Source organism: Martes martes (genome assembly GCF_963455335.1).
Source record: "Martes martes genome assembly, chromosome: 6".
NCBI classification, from domain to species: domain Eukaryota; kingdom Metazoa; phylum Chordata; class Mammalia; order Carnivora; family Mustelidae; genus Martes; species Martes martes.
The window spans coordinates 120,851,473-120,863,282 of NC_137893.1; the positions used below are offsets into that span (position 1 = coordinate 120,851,473).

Genomic DNA, 11,810 nt, shown 5'->3' on the forward strand with positions numbered 1-11,810 from the left:
TGCCTGCCTCTCTGTCTACTTGGGATCTCTCTCTGTCTGTCAAATAAATAAATAAAATCTTTTAAAAAAATAAATAAATAAAATAAAAATTATTATTTTTACTAAACTATTCTCAAATCCCCATATGTAACATCTTATTTGTAACGTGGGATGTATATCACTTCTGCTACATCCCTAAGCCCCAAGGGAAATAATTGGTGTGAACATAGCTGGCCTCTTTTTTTTATGGAATGCCATTTTTGCTTGAAGGAATGAATGACAGAGAAACTTGGATTATTTAGACTAGGATATTTCACAGGCAGTTTCTTGAAAATGAACACAAACCTGTAACTTCACGAAAATCAGCTCACATATGACAGCTGACAGTACTTTCTGCCTTGATAAAATGTAAGCTCCCAACAGAAAATCAGAATTTTGGGAAACTTATGATCCACTAATAAGCTTGATAGCTTCTCAGTACCCACAAACTTTCTCCTTGGGATTCGTGGTAATATTGAAACAAATATGAATTTTTGATAATTCAATTCACTCTCATCAACACTGGAACATATATATAACTTAGTGAAACAACATATTTCTTTTTTTTAATATTTTATTTGTTTATTTGTCAGACAGAGATCACAAGTGGGCAGGGAGGCAGGCAGGGGGCAGGGGGGTGGAGCAGGCTCCCCGCTGAGCAGAGAGCCTGATGCGGGGCTCCATCACAGGACCCTCAGATCATGACCTGAGCCGAAGGCAGAGGCTTTAACCCACTGAGCCACCCAGGTGCCCCCATATTTCTTAAAACAAACAAACAAACAAACAAACAAAAAACAGGAGCTCCTGGGTGGCTCAGTCATTAGGCATCTGAGGCATCTGCCTTAGGCTCAGATCATGATCCTGGGGTTCTGGGATCATGCCCCACATCAGTCTTAGAATCCAGCCCCGCATCAGGCTCCCTGCTCTATGAGAAACCTGCTTCTCCCTCTCCCAATCCCCTTGCTTGTGTTCCCCCTCTCGCTGTCTCTCTCTGTCAAATAAATAAATAAAATCTTAAAAAATAATAAAATTTAAATTTTAAATTTAAAAAAAATTTTTTCTTAATCATGCATTAGTACAAGATCCATCTGGTGTGCAAGTTGGACCTGTGGATTTTAATGTAACAGACAAGGACATAGTCAATGATACTGTTTCAGGTTCCACTTCACAAGTAACCTTAGAGAATGAATACCTCCTGTAGTTTGAATATAGTATCAAAGATGAATAGCAATGATTCTCTGAAAAGGTTATAAAACATAATATTCTCAATATTTGTGCAAGGTTGTATATTTGTTCATATACTTCAACCAAAACAACTCCATAAATGCAGAAGCAAATCTGAACATCCAATGGTATTCTAAGGAGACAGACAAGAAAGATAGAGACTTGCAAAAATGGAAAATGTAAGAAAATCCACTCTTCTCGCTATCCTATTTATTTGGGGAACTAGTTATTTTTCATAAAAACAGTATTTCTGTTTTCATGTCAGCTGCTTTTAATATAATTCTAAACGAATTAATAAATTTATTAATAATAAATGTTTAACCCTGTTTTACTCCTACTATGGTAAATATCACACGCAAACACAACATCCACATACACAAAAATATTCTTGGGATCCTCAGTAATTTGTAAGACCATATAGATACCCTGTGAACAAAATGTTTTAGAATCACTTATTCATACAGCTCCTGCGCCACAACTCAGGGAGACAAAGTCAGGAGGAGCTTGCAGTGCAGTACGTGAGGGGCCGGATCGACCTGGACCTGCCTCTCAGGGTCTCAGATCCCAGGGCGGTGTCTGGGGCGAGGAAGCAGAGTGCCAGGGAGTCCCCATCTCCTTGGGTTTCACTTCTCCCTGTCACAACCTGCGTCATGTCCTCCTACCTGGATACTCGTGACGCGACCCCAGTGCACACTCCCATTGGGCATCGGGTTTCTGGAGAAGCCAATCAGCGGCACCGCGGATCCAGCTTCTGAAGTCTTTACACCATTGGGACTCAGTTCTCCTCCTCAGACCCTAAGGGTCTGGGGCATGGGCCCCCGAACCCTCGCATTGTTGCTGTCGGGGGCCCTGGCAGTGGCAGAGACCTGGGCGGGTGAGTGCGGGGGCGGGAGGAAAGGGCCTCTGCGGGGCGGGAGCGAGGGGACCGCCGGGCGGGAACGCGGGACCCCAGGGCAAGGCGCCTCCCCGCCGCCCCCATCCCCGCCCCGGCCTGTGCTCCCCGGTCCCTCCCCGCCTCCGCCCTGCTCTCCTCCACTCGGTGCTTCCCCTCCCCCAGCACTCCCCCCGCCCCCACTCCTGGGCCCCGGGCCCCGCGCCGGGAGGAGGGTCGAGCGGGGTCTCAGCCCCTCCGGGCCCTCAGGCTCCCACTACCTGAGGTATTTCTCCACCGCCGTGTCCCGGCCTGGCCGCGGGGAGCCCCGGTACTGGGAAGTCGGCTACGTGGACGACACGCAGTTCGCGCGGTTCGACAGCGACTCTGCCAGTCTGAGGATGGAGCCGCGGGCGCCGTGGGTGGAGTAGGAGGGGCCGGAGTACTGGGACCAGGAGACGCGGAGGGTCAAGCACAACGCGCAGGCTTTCCAAGTGAGCCTGAACAGCCTGCGGGGCTACTACAACCAGAGCGAGGCCGGTGAGCGATAGGGCCTAGATCCAGGTCACGACCCCCATCCCCACCGCACCGACGGACCGGTGGCGCCCCTGAGTGTATGAGCGCCACCGTGAGGCTGCGGGACCCACTTGTGCCCAGATCCGGAAAGAGCGCGCGGGAACCTCTAATGGGGTTTACTTTGTGTTTGGACTTAGTCGCTCGCCGTTAGGGGCGGGGAGGGTTTTGGGGGCTGACCGCTGCTGCCGGGCTGGGGGGCGGGGCCAGGGTCTCACACCTTCCAGTGGACTTCTGCCTGCGACGTGGGGGCCGACGGGCGTCTCCTCCGCGGGTACCAGCAGTGGGCGTACGACGGCGCAGATTACATCGCCCTGAACGAGGACCTGCGTTCCTGGACCGCGGCGGACACGGCGGTGCAGATCACCCGCAGCAAGTGGGAGGCGGCCAGTGAGGCAGACCGCTACAGGAACTACCTGGAGGTCACGTGCGTGGAGTGGCTCCGGAGGCACCTGGAGAACGGGAAGGAAACGCTGCTGCGCTCAAGTACCAGGGCCAACAGGGCCTCCCTGATCTCCCCTCCCCTGGGGCTGGCTTCCCACCAGGAAGGGAATATGGACTCAGTGGCAGAACACCGCCCTTCCACGCGTGGGGAGATCGGTGGGATCTCCCATGGGAGATCCACGGGTGGGGAGACCGAGCCCTCCGCCTGGGCGTTCAGGTTCCTATAAAGAGTGACTCACCCAGAGGGCCGCTTTTCTCCAAGGGGCAATTGAGGAATCCAGTCTCTCCCAGGAGGCAGGTGGAGACCATTCCTGAAATAACCCATCAGCGGTTCCCTTTGACCTTGGCAACCGTGACTTTCCCTCTCAAGGCCTTGTTCTCCATCTGAGAACATCTTTGGAGGTCTGACTCCAGGTTTTCTGACTCATTCGCCTTCCCACCCAGTCAGCACACATTAATGTGCTCTCTCACTTAGACCTACAGCCTCCTACCCTGGACTCTCTCCCTGATTCTAGAACTTTCCAGGATTAGGAGATCCTTTAGACTACATTGGTTTCTGGGTTTTGTGCTTCTTCAAACCAATGGCCCTGTCCACCTCAGGATGGTCACATGAATGCCCTTTCGGTGGCCCTTAATGGTAAACCAAAGGGTGGAATTTCTAATTCTTTTTCTTCAGAACCCCCCAACACACACGTGACCCACCACCCCATCTCTGACCGTGATGTCACCCTGAGGTGCTGGGCCCTGGGCTTCTACCCTGTGGAGATCACCCTGACCTGGCAGCAGGATGGGGAGGACCTGACCCAGGACACAGAGCTTGTGGAGACCAGGCCTGCAGGAGATGGAACCTTCCAGAAGTGGGCTGCCGTGGTGGTGCCTTCTGGAGAGGAGCAGAGATACACATGCCATGTGCAGCATGAGGGACTGTCTGAGCCCATTACCTTGAGATGGGGTAAGGAGGGTTTTGTGGTCGAGCCTCTTCTCAGGGAAAGCAGAAGGCCTTCTGGAGAATTTCAACAGGGTCAGGATTCAAACCAGAGGTCTGGACCCCTCACCCTCCCTTCCCTTTCTAGAGCCTCTTCTTCCCATCGCCCTCATCACATGGATCATTGCTGGTCTGGCTCTCCTTGTGGTCGCTGTGGTGATTGGAGCTGTGATCTGGAGGAAGAAGTGCTCAGGTAAGGAATGGAGTGGGAGGATCTGAGGTTTCTTGTCCCTTTGGGGGTTTCCTAGGTAGCAGACTGTCCTGCCTTGTAACTGGAAAGTACCATCCTTGCACATGTACTTGGGCATTGTGGAACTGATCACTAACACTCAGTGTGTAACAAACATTTGTGACAATGAAGGACACATTTTCATCTTGTTAATCCTGGTGATGGGGACCTGATGCCCAGTGGGCACAGGACAGAGAGGAAGGATCCTGCTGAGAACAGACCTCCAGCAAGTCAGGTGACCCAGTGACCCCACACCTCATTCTTCATGTTTCCTGATCCTGTCCTGGGTCTTCAGGCACAATTCTAGAAACTTCATTTTCAACCAGGACTAGGAATTTCCTCTATGATCTCATGGCCTCACCCTGTCCCCGGCCTCTAACATGATATTTTCTTCCCCTGGGATGAAAAGGACCGGGTGAAAGGTGATATCTCATTGTGGTTTTGATTTGTATTTCCCTGATGATGAGTGATGTTGAGCATCTTTTCCTGTGTCTGTTGGCCACTTAGATGTCTTTTTGGAAACAAGTCTGTTCATGTCTTCAGTTCATTTTTTAATTGGAATATTTGTTTTTTCTTTGTTTAATTGTGTAAGTTCTTTGTCGTTTTAGATACTAACCCTTTATCAGATATGTTATCTGCAAATATTTTCTCCCTTTCTGTCGGCTCCTCCTTTACTGTACTGAAGCTTTTTATTTTGATCCAAATAGTTTATTTTTGTTTTTGTTTTCCTTGCCTCAGGAGTCATACCTAGAAAAATGTTGTGCTTGATGTCTGAGAAATTACTGCCTGAGCTCTATTCTAGGATTTATATGGTTTTCTCACATTTAACTCTTTAATCTATTTTGAATTCACTTTTGTGCATGGTTTAAGGAGATGGTCCAGTTTCATTCTTTTGCATGTTGCTGTCCAGTTTTCTCAACATCATTTTGGATAGACAGTCTTTTTTCCATTGCATATTCTTTCCTGCTTTCTCAAAGACAAATTGATCATATAACTGTGAGTTTACTTCTGGATTTTCTACTCTGTCTCATGTAAAAAATACATGTATTTTTGTGCCAGTAACACGCTGTTGATTACTGCAGCTTTGTGAGGTTTTTTGTTTTGTTTTTTTTTAAGATTTTATTTATTTATTTGACAGAGAGAGACACAGCAAGAGAGGGAGCACAAGCAGGAGAAGTGGGAGAGGGAGAAGGAGAAGCAAGCTTCCCGAGGAGCAGGAAGCCTGATGCGGGACTTGATCCCAGGATCCTGGGATCATGACCTGAGCTAAAGACAGAAGCTTAACGACTAAGCCATGAAGGCACCCCTTAGTACAACTTTATAATATAACTTGAAGTCTGGAATGTGATACCTCCAGATTTGCTTTCCTTTTTCAAGGCTGCTTTGGCTATTCAGGCTCTTTTGTGATTCCATACAAATTTTAGGATTATTTGTTCTAGTTCTGTGAGAAATGCTGTTGGTATTTTGATAGGTATTACATCAAATATGTAGATTTGGGGTAGTATAGACATCTTAACAATATTGTTCTTCCAATCCACGAGCATGGATTGTCTTCCCATTTGTTTGTGCAATCTTCAGTTTCTTTCATCAGTGTTTTCTAGTTTTCAGTGTATAGACTTTTTACCTCTTTGGTTATGTTTATTCCTAGGTACTTGCCATCCCCTCTCCCCCAAAGACCAGAAAATTGCTCCAGGTCCAATTGCCCAGATCCTTGGCCCTCATCCCTCCTTTGGTTCCTTGACCCCAGTGGGCCTCACTCCTGACACCTAGTCCCCAAACTGGCTGGTTCCGCCATGTGGTCAGCTCCAGCCTTTCTCTACAGCCAACCTTCTTTCCAGTCTGCCTGTCCTGTGCTGGGTGTCCCCCCTAAACCTCCCTGGGGGTCTGACCTGCCCCCCTTCCCAGTATCACCCCCACCATGCAGGTCCTTCTCCAAGGAGTTCACCACGGTGTTTTGATTCTATTTTATCTTTCATTCCCCTCCTTTCTCATATAAACTACCCTTTGGGCTCCCTGCTCTGCCTCCCTGAAACCCCTGCCTACTGCCTCTCCCAAGGGGACCCTGGCAGGTCCAGCCCATCCCCACCTGGGGACTCACCCTGCCACTATTCCACTTGGACCTAACCCTTGCCCTCCTCCAGGGGCACTGGCCCACATTAAGCTCCCTTGTGCCCACAATCCACCCCCTCCAACAGGCCTTCGGCCTCAGAGTCCCTCCCTCCCTTCACCCTATCTCTTCCCTGATGAGCCTTCACCACTGGCAGCAGCCCCTGGCTCTCCACTCCACCATAAGCCCCCTGGGCTCCATGGCAGCTCTGGCCATGGATTAATCAACCTTGGGCTCCCCACTGCCCCTCCCTCCCTGCTGACAAGAAGACCACTCCTTCACTATGGCTTGCTTGTCCCTCCTTGGTCCCTGCAGCCCAGCCTTTCCCCTTCACCTACCCACAGAGGCCTGTGCCTCCCTCTCCTGGCTCCTGTCCTGCATGTCTACCCATTTCCAGCCCCCTCTGCTATTTCTTCTCCCCTCTCCTTCCTGCCCCCGTTCCTCTCTTCCTGCGTTAGAAAACCTCCTTCCTGTGCCTTGTACAGATGCATTTTCTGCATGCTCAATACTTCAAGCAGCTCAGGACAGCTGAGCTTTTCTGAGAAACATAAGACATGCAGTTACTTCCAGAAGGCAGTTTCATCCATGTTCTGCTCCCTGCCCAGGATCCCATGGTCTTTATTATAACTTCACAGGGGTGTCCCAGGATGAATCTGTGCATCGGAGAATTTTTGCTGAAAGACACTTGGATGGTCAGGCCTTCCTGCACCATGACAACAAGAAAGATGTGGCAGAGTCACAGAGATTAGGGTCCGAAGCAATCCGGGGACCTGAGACATGGGCAACAGAGACCAAGGGCTTGAGAGACACTGGGAAGGAACTCAGAATGAGTGTGGAAGACCTCCTGGCCCTGCAGGCACCAAGAAGAGGTGAGAGTGGGGTCAGAGCAAGAAGGATGGGAAACCTTTCCCAGGGAAGTTCAGGGCAGAGAGCAGAGACCTGTCTCTTTCCCTGGATTTGGCTGAGGGTGGGGGTGAGGACTGAGGGTCTATGGACTTCAGCCTACAGGGACCATTACTGAGCCAACACAGGGAAGACGCGGAGGAGAGCAGACAGGGGCTTCTCTGGCTGGAGTTTGTTACTGGGGCAGGGAGGGCAGAGGGACACAGTTTGGGAAATTCACTGCTGGATGGTGCCTGGCTTGCATTTCCTCCAGGAGATCTGGGACTGGGAGATCCAAGAAGACAACTGCACCAGGGTCTTCAGGCATTTCCACTGTGATGGGGAGCCCTTCCTCTCCTATGACTTGAATACCCATGGATGGACAGTTCCCTGCTCTTCCACACTGACCTTGATTATGGAAATGAAGAAACCTGGGATGTAGGTGGCTCTCAAAGCCAGGATTCCTCAGCCATGTGCAGGGAGAGCTTTGTGGAAGCATCAGAAATATCTGGAGTCCTGGATGGGCTTCTTGGGCAAAAAAGGTTCGGCCCTGGGGCAGAGGCCTTCCTCTCCCCTAGACCCATTGAATCTCCTCCCACAAAAACCCTGTCCAAGGAAACCCTTCCTGTCCTATGGAATGCACATATGTTCTGTTGGCGCATTGTATTGTGATCGGCCTAAACTCTTAAAGACTCTGGATAAAGGATAGAGACACCAATCATGTGGGGCCAGAAGTGAATTCTCTCAGAAGCACCTGGGTGGCCCAGCTGGTTGATGTCGAATTCTTGATTTTTAACTCAGGTCATGATCTCAGCACAGAGTCTGCTTGGGATTCTCTCTGTCCCCCTCCCAATGACCCTCCCCGCTCATGCACTCTATAAATAAATTAAATAGATGATAGATAGATAGATAGATAGATAGATAAAATCTTAAAAAAAAAAAATCTGAATCCTGTCAGTGTTAATAGTCCAGGGAGACAGTGGACTCTGCTACAGAAAACTGAACCAGGAAGGTGGGTGTCAGGCAGGAGAGGAAGCCTAGACTCCATGTCACAAAGAGTTCTATTATATTCCCCTCAGCCCAAGAACCCACCCATCATGCCCCCTCCTCAGCACCAACATGTGGATCCAAGAAAGTGAGGCCTGGATCCCAGGGTCATCCTCCCGCCAGTCCAAAGGAACTGGACCCCAGGGTGCAGAACAAACTTGGAGAAGGTCTGGGGTCAATGAAGGCTTCAGCAAGAGGTGAAAAGGTGGGAGAAGCAGCCCTCTTCTGTTTCCCTTAGAGGGGAGCAGGGCTCAGCCATGTGCCTCACGGCTCTGTGCTTTCTCCTCAGTGCCCCAGAGAACGTGTTCTGCAGCCAGCCCTTGGAGGGCTTGGTCAGCCTAATATGCTGGGCTTTCCATTTCTCTCCCAGGAATATCTCCCTGACCTGACTTCAGGATCAGGAACCCCTGAGCCAGGATGCCTAGCAGGTTAGGGGAGTCCTGCCTAGTTGGAATGGGACCTACTGGACATGGGAGACCATAAGGGTCCCTCAGGGAGAGGAGCAGAATTTCACTTGCTGCATGGAAGCCACAGGGAACCACACTGCACACCCTGTGCACTCCGGTGGGCCTCAGGTGATCATGGAGGGGGCTCTGACTCTGGTCGGGTCAGGAGCCAGGGTGAAGAGAAGAGAGCAGACCTGTGGTCCTGGGGAGCCCCAGTTGATATATGGCCCTTTTCCTGGAAAGGCCCTACTGCACAGGTATGGACAGACAGTTGCCTGGTGGCTGCTGCTGCTGCTGCTGTGGCTTTTATCACCATTATTGTGTGTGTTCTTTCTCCAAGAACAAGAAATCAATAGCAGTTATGGGAGCCCAAGTGAGAAATCTGGGGAGTGGGTGGGATGGGAGGGGCTCTCATGGGATGTGGGGCCCCTCATGTCTCCCTCTGCATAGACTGTAGGGGACAACAACTTCTGTAACAGGAGCTGGAAGTCAGATTGCTAAGAGGGGCTGGGAGCCATGTCTGCATCCCCACCCTTAGCCCTGCTCACAGCCAGGGACACCAGGGCCCTTGAGTGGTGAGCATGGCCTCTCCTTGCTCTGAGTGAGGGTTGGGCAGTGGGGCTGGGACTCCCTGCTCTGAACTTGTCCTTCCCTGTCTCTATTCTCAGGCTAAGCAGGGCTCTTTCAGGGGTGTTTCCGAGGTGGTGGAGAGGTGGTGGCAAGGGCAGCTTCAGGATGCAGAGGGTGGACAGACAGCCTTAGGCTGGGGTCTCAATTCCCTACACCTCATTTACAAGAAGGTTGCAACAAGCACTGCCTGAATTGCCTGGGGGAGTCCCTAATAGAAAAGGGGCAGGAAGGCCCTGGCAGCCTCAGCCAAGCAGCATTTGGGGAGGAGCTGTGATTCCAGGTGCAAGTGGGCCAAGAAGGAGCAGGGAAGGCCAAATGCAGCTTGGGAGCCTGGGCCAGGGGTGACGGTGGAGGGCAAGGCCAGGTCTCTGAGAGCATGTAGTGCTCTGAGTCAAGTCAAGTACAGACTCCACTGGAACCCACTTTTTCTACACTGGGCCTGTTGGTCTCCTGAGCTTTCTGATGTCACTTCTGGTTAGGAGCTGCTGGCTCAGGGCCAGGGGAGGGATGAAGTGAGCTGCAGGTGGGGTCTGTGCCTGTGGCTGAGCGTGGCCAACAAGCAGACAACAGCCTAGTGGTACACAGGTGCTTATGCAGGTGGGGATCAGACAGCAAGGGAGAGAAGATGCTATGTTTGTGACCACTGCCTGGCCTGGAGGAAGAGGTAACAGATACCTGTCTTTCAGGCATGGCCTGTGCTCTGTAGGTGGATGGGTCAGGGCTTGAGAGGAGGGAAAGCATTGAGTTTATGCTCCAGGGTGTTGTCCTTGGTCATGGGGCACTTTCTTGTTCCTGTCTGGTAGTTGGTGGAAGCAGGCCCAGGTGATGATGCTGAGGGATCATGGTGGGGTGCGGGGGGGACCAGCAAAGGCTGAGGAAAGGGGTGTGAGAGAGAAAACAGTGAGGGTGTTACGCTCCTTCAGAGAAAGGCAAGGCTGAATTTGGACAGCTGAAGGAGAAGTCACACAAAGCTCACAAAGCAATATTTGGCACCAGATGGGCTTTTATTGGTTTCTCTTTCCTCCCTGAGCTTGTTAGCCTTCAAGACCTGGGTTAACACCAGATGGCACCAACAGGCCATAATGGGAGCAAGCAGCATTTGACAACCTCAGGGCAACCCCACTGAGAGGCAACATATTCTGGAATATTCTAGACCATTCAGATCTCAAAGATGACTCTAGCCCCAGCCCATGTCACACAGAGCAGAAAAGCTGCTGTTGGGCTTAGCTGACTCACACAATGAGAGAGAATAAAACGTGATTGTACCATTTGGAGATTTTTTTGTTATTTAGCAATAGGTAACAGCAATGTCTAATGTACTACTATTATTACATTTTATTTATTGTCTGTCTTTCCTGTCAGATGGGAAGCATTAAGACAATATGTGTTTTGTCTGTTTCATTAAATGATTACCAGGCCTAACACAAACACTGGCCCAGAGGCATACTTAGAGGAAGGAAGGGAGGGAGGGAGGAAGGATGGACTGTTGTAGGCAGAATTCCTTAAAGTTGGCTTTGGGGCTGTAAAGAGGAAAGTTTGTGGGCATTTGGCATGGGGAGTTTTTTATGATTTGTGTATGCATGTGTGCATGCACCTGCATGAGTTCTTTTGTGACTTTAGTATGTACATATTGGTCTTGGTTGCCTGAACAAGGAACCAGGAATATGAAGAGTAACTCCTGCACTCATATTCCAAACACATGGGCAGTATAGATAGGTAACACTGCTGATAATTGAAATTATCAAGTCTGAGGAGAGAATTTAAAAAAAAAAAAAAAAAACCTGAAGAAAAGGGAAGAGGCCCTAAGGGAGCACTATGACACCCTAGAAGGAACCAACATATGCATTTTGGGAGTCCCAGACAGAAAAGAAAGAAAAAAGTAAGAGAGGTTTATTTGAAGAAATAATGGCTGAAAACTTACCTAAATTCATGAAAGAAATGAGCATAAACATACTCCAATCAAAGCATGAGGTTGACAGAATGGTTAAGGAAAGATGAACTACTATATGTTGTTTAAGAGATTCACTTTAGGGGCGCCTGGGTGCCTCAGTGGGTTAGAGCCCCTGCCTTTGGCTCAGGTCATGATCCCAGGGTCCTGGGATTGAGCCCCACATCTGGCTGTCTGCTCAGTGGGGAGCCTGCTTCCTCCTCTCTCTCTGCCTGCTTCTCTGCCTGCTTGTGCCTGGGTGGCTCAGTGGGTTAAGCCTGTGCCTTTGGCTCAGGTCATGATCTCAGGGGTCCCGGGATTGAGCCCCACATCAGACTCTCTGCTCAGCAGGGAGCCTGCTTCCACCTCTCTCTCTCTGTCTGCCTCTCTGCCTACCTGTGATCTCTCTGTCAAATAAATTAATAAA

At 50.2% G+C, this 11,810-nt stretch overlaps 1 protein-coding gene and 2 pseudogenes across 3 annotated transcripts in view; all 3 read left to right on the top strand.

Moving 5' to 3' along the window:
* Positions 1 to 11,810, top strand: part of LOC308344403 (DLA class I histocompatibility antigen, A9/A9 alpha chain-like) — a 35,823-nt pseudogene that overhangs the window by 12,475 nt on the left and 11,538 nt on the right. The gene's annotated exons all lie outside the window — the stretch shown is intronic.
* On the top strand, positions 1,893 to 8,264 carry LOC308345117 (uncharacterized protein; the record flags this gene model as incomplete). The annotated part of the gene is made up of 7 exons (XM_080807063.1): positions 1,893 to 1,914; positions 2,122 to 2,607; positions 2,897 to 3,172; positions 3,807 to 4,082; positions 4,204 to 4,308; positions 7,087 to 7,320; positions 7,608 to 8,264. The coding sequence occupies 7 exons, from the start codon at positions 1,893 to 1,895 to the stop codon at positions 7,670 to 7,672; spliced, it is 1,464 nt and encodes a 487-aa protein (XP_080663189.1). The 3' UTR covers positions 7,673 to 8,264.
* LOC308345119 lies at positions 7,708 to 10,875 on the top strand (annotated as a pseudogene). The gene is made up of 4 exons: positions 7,708 to 7,718; positions 7,803 to 8,035; positions 8,670 to 8,712; positions 8,809 to 10,875. The product of its transcript is annotated as an uncharacterized misc_RNA (transcript).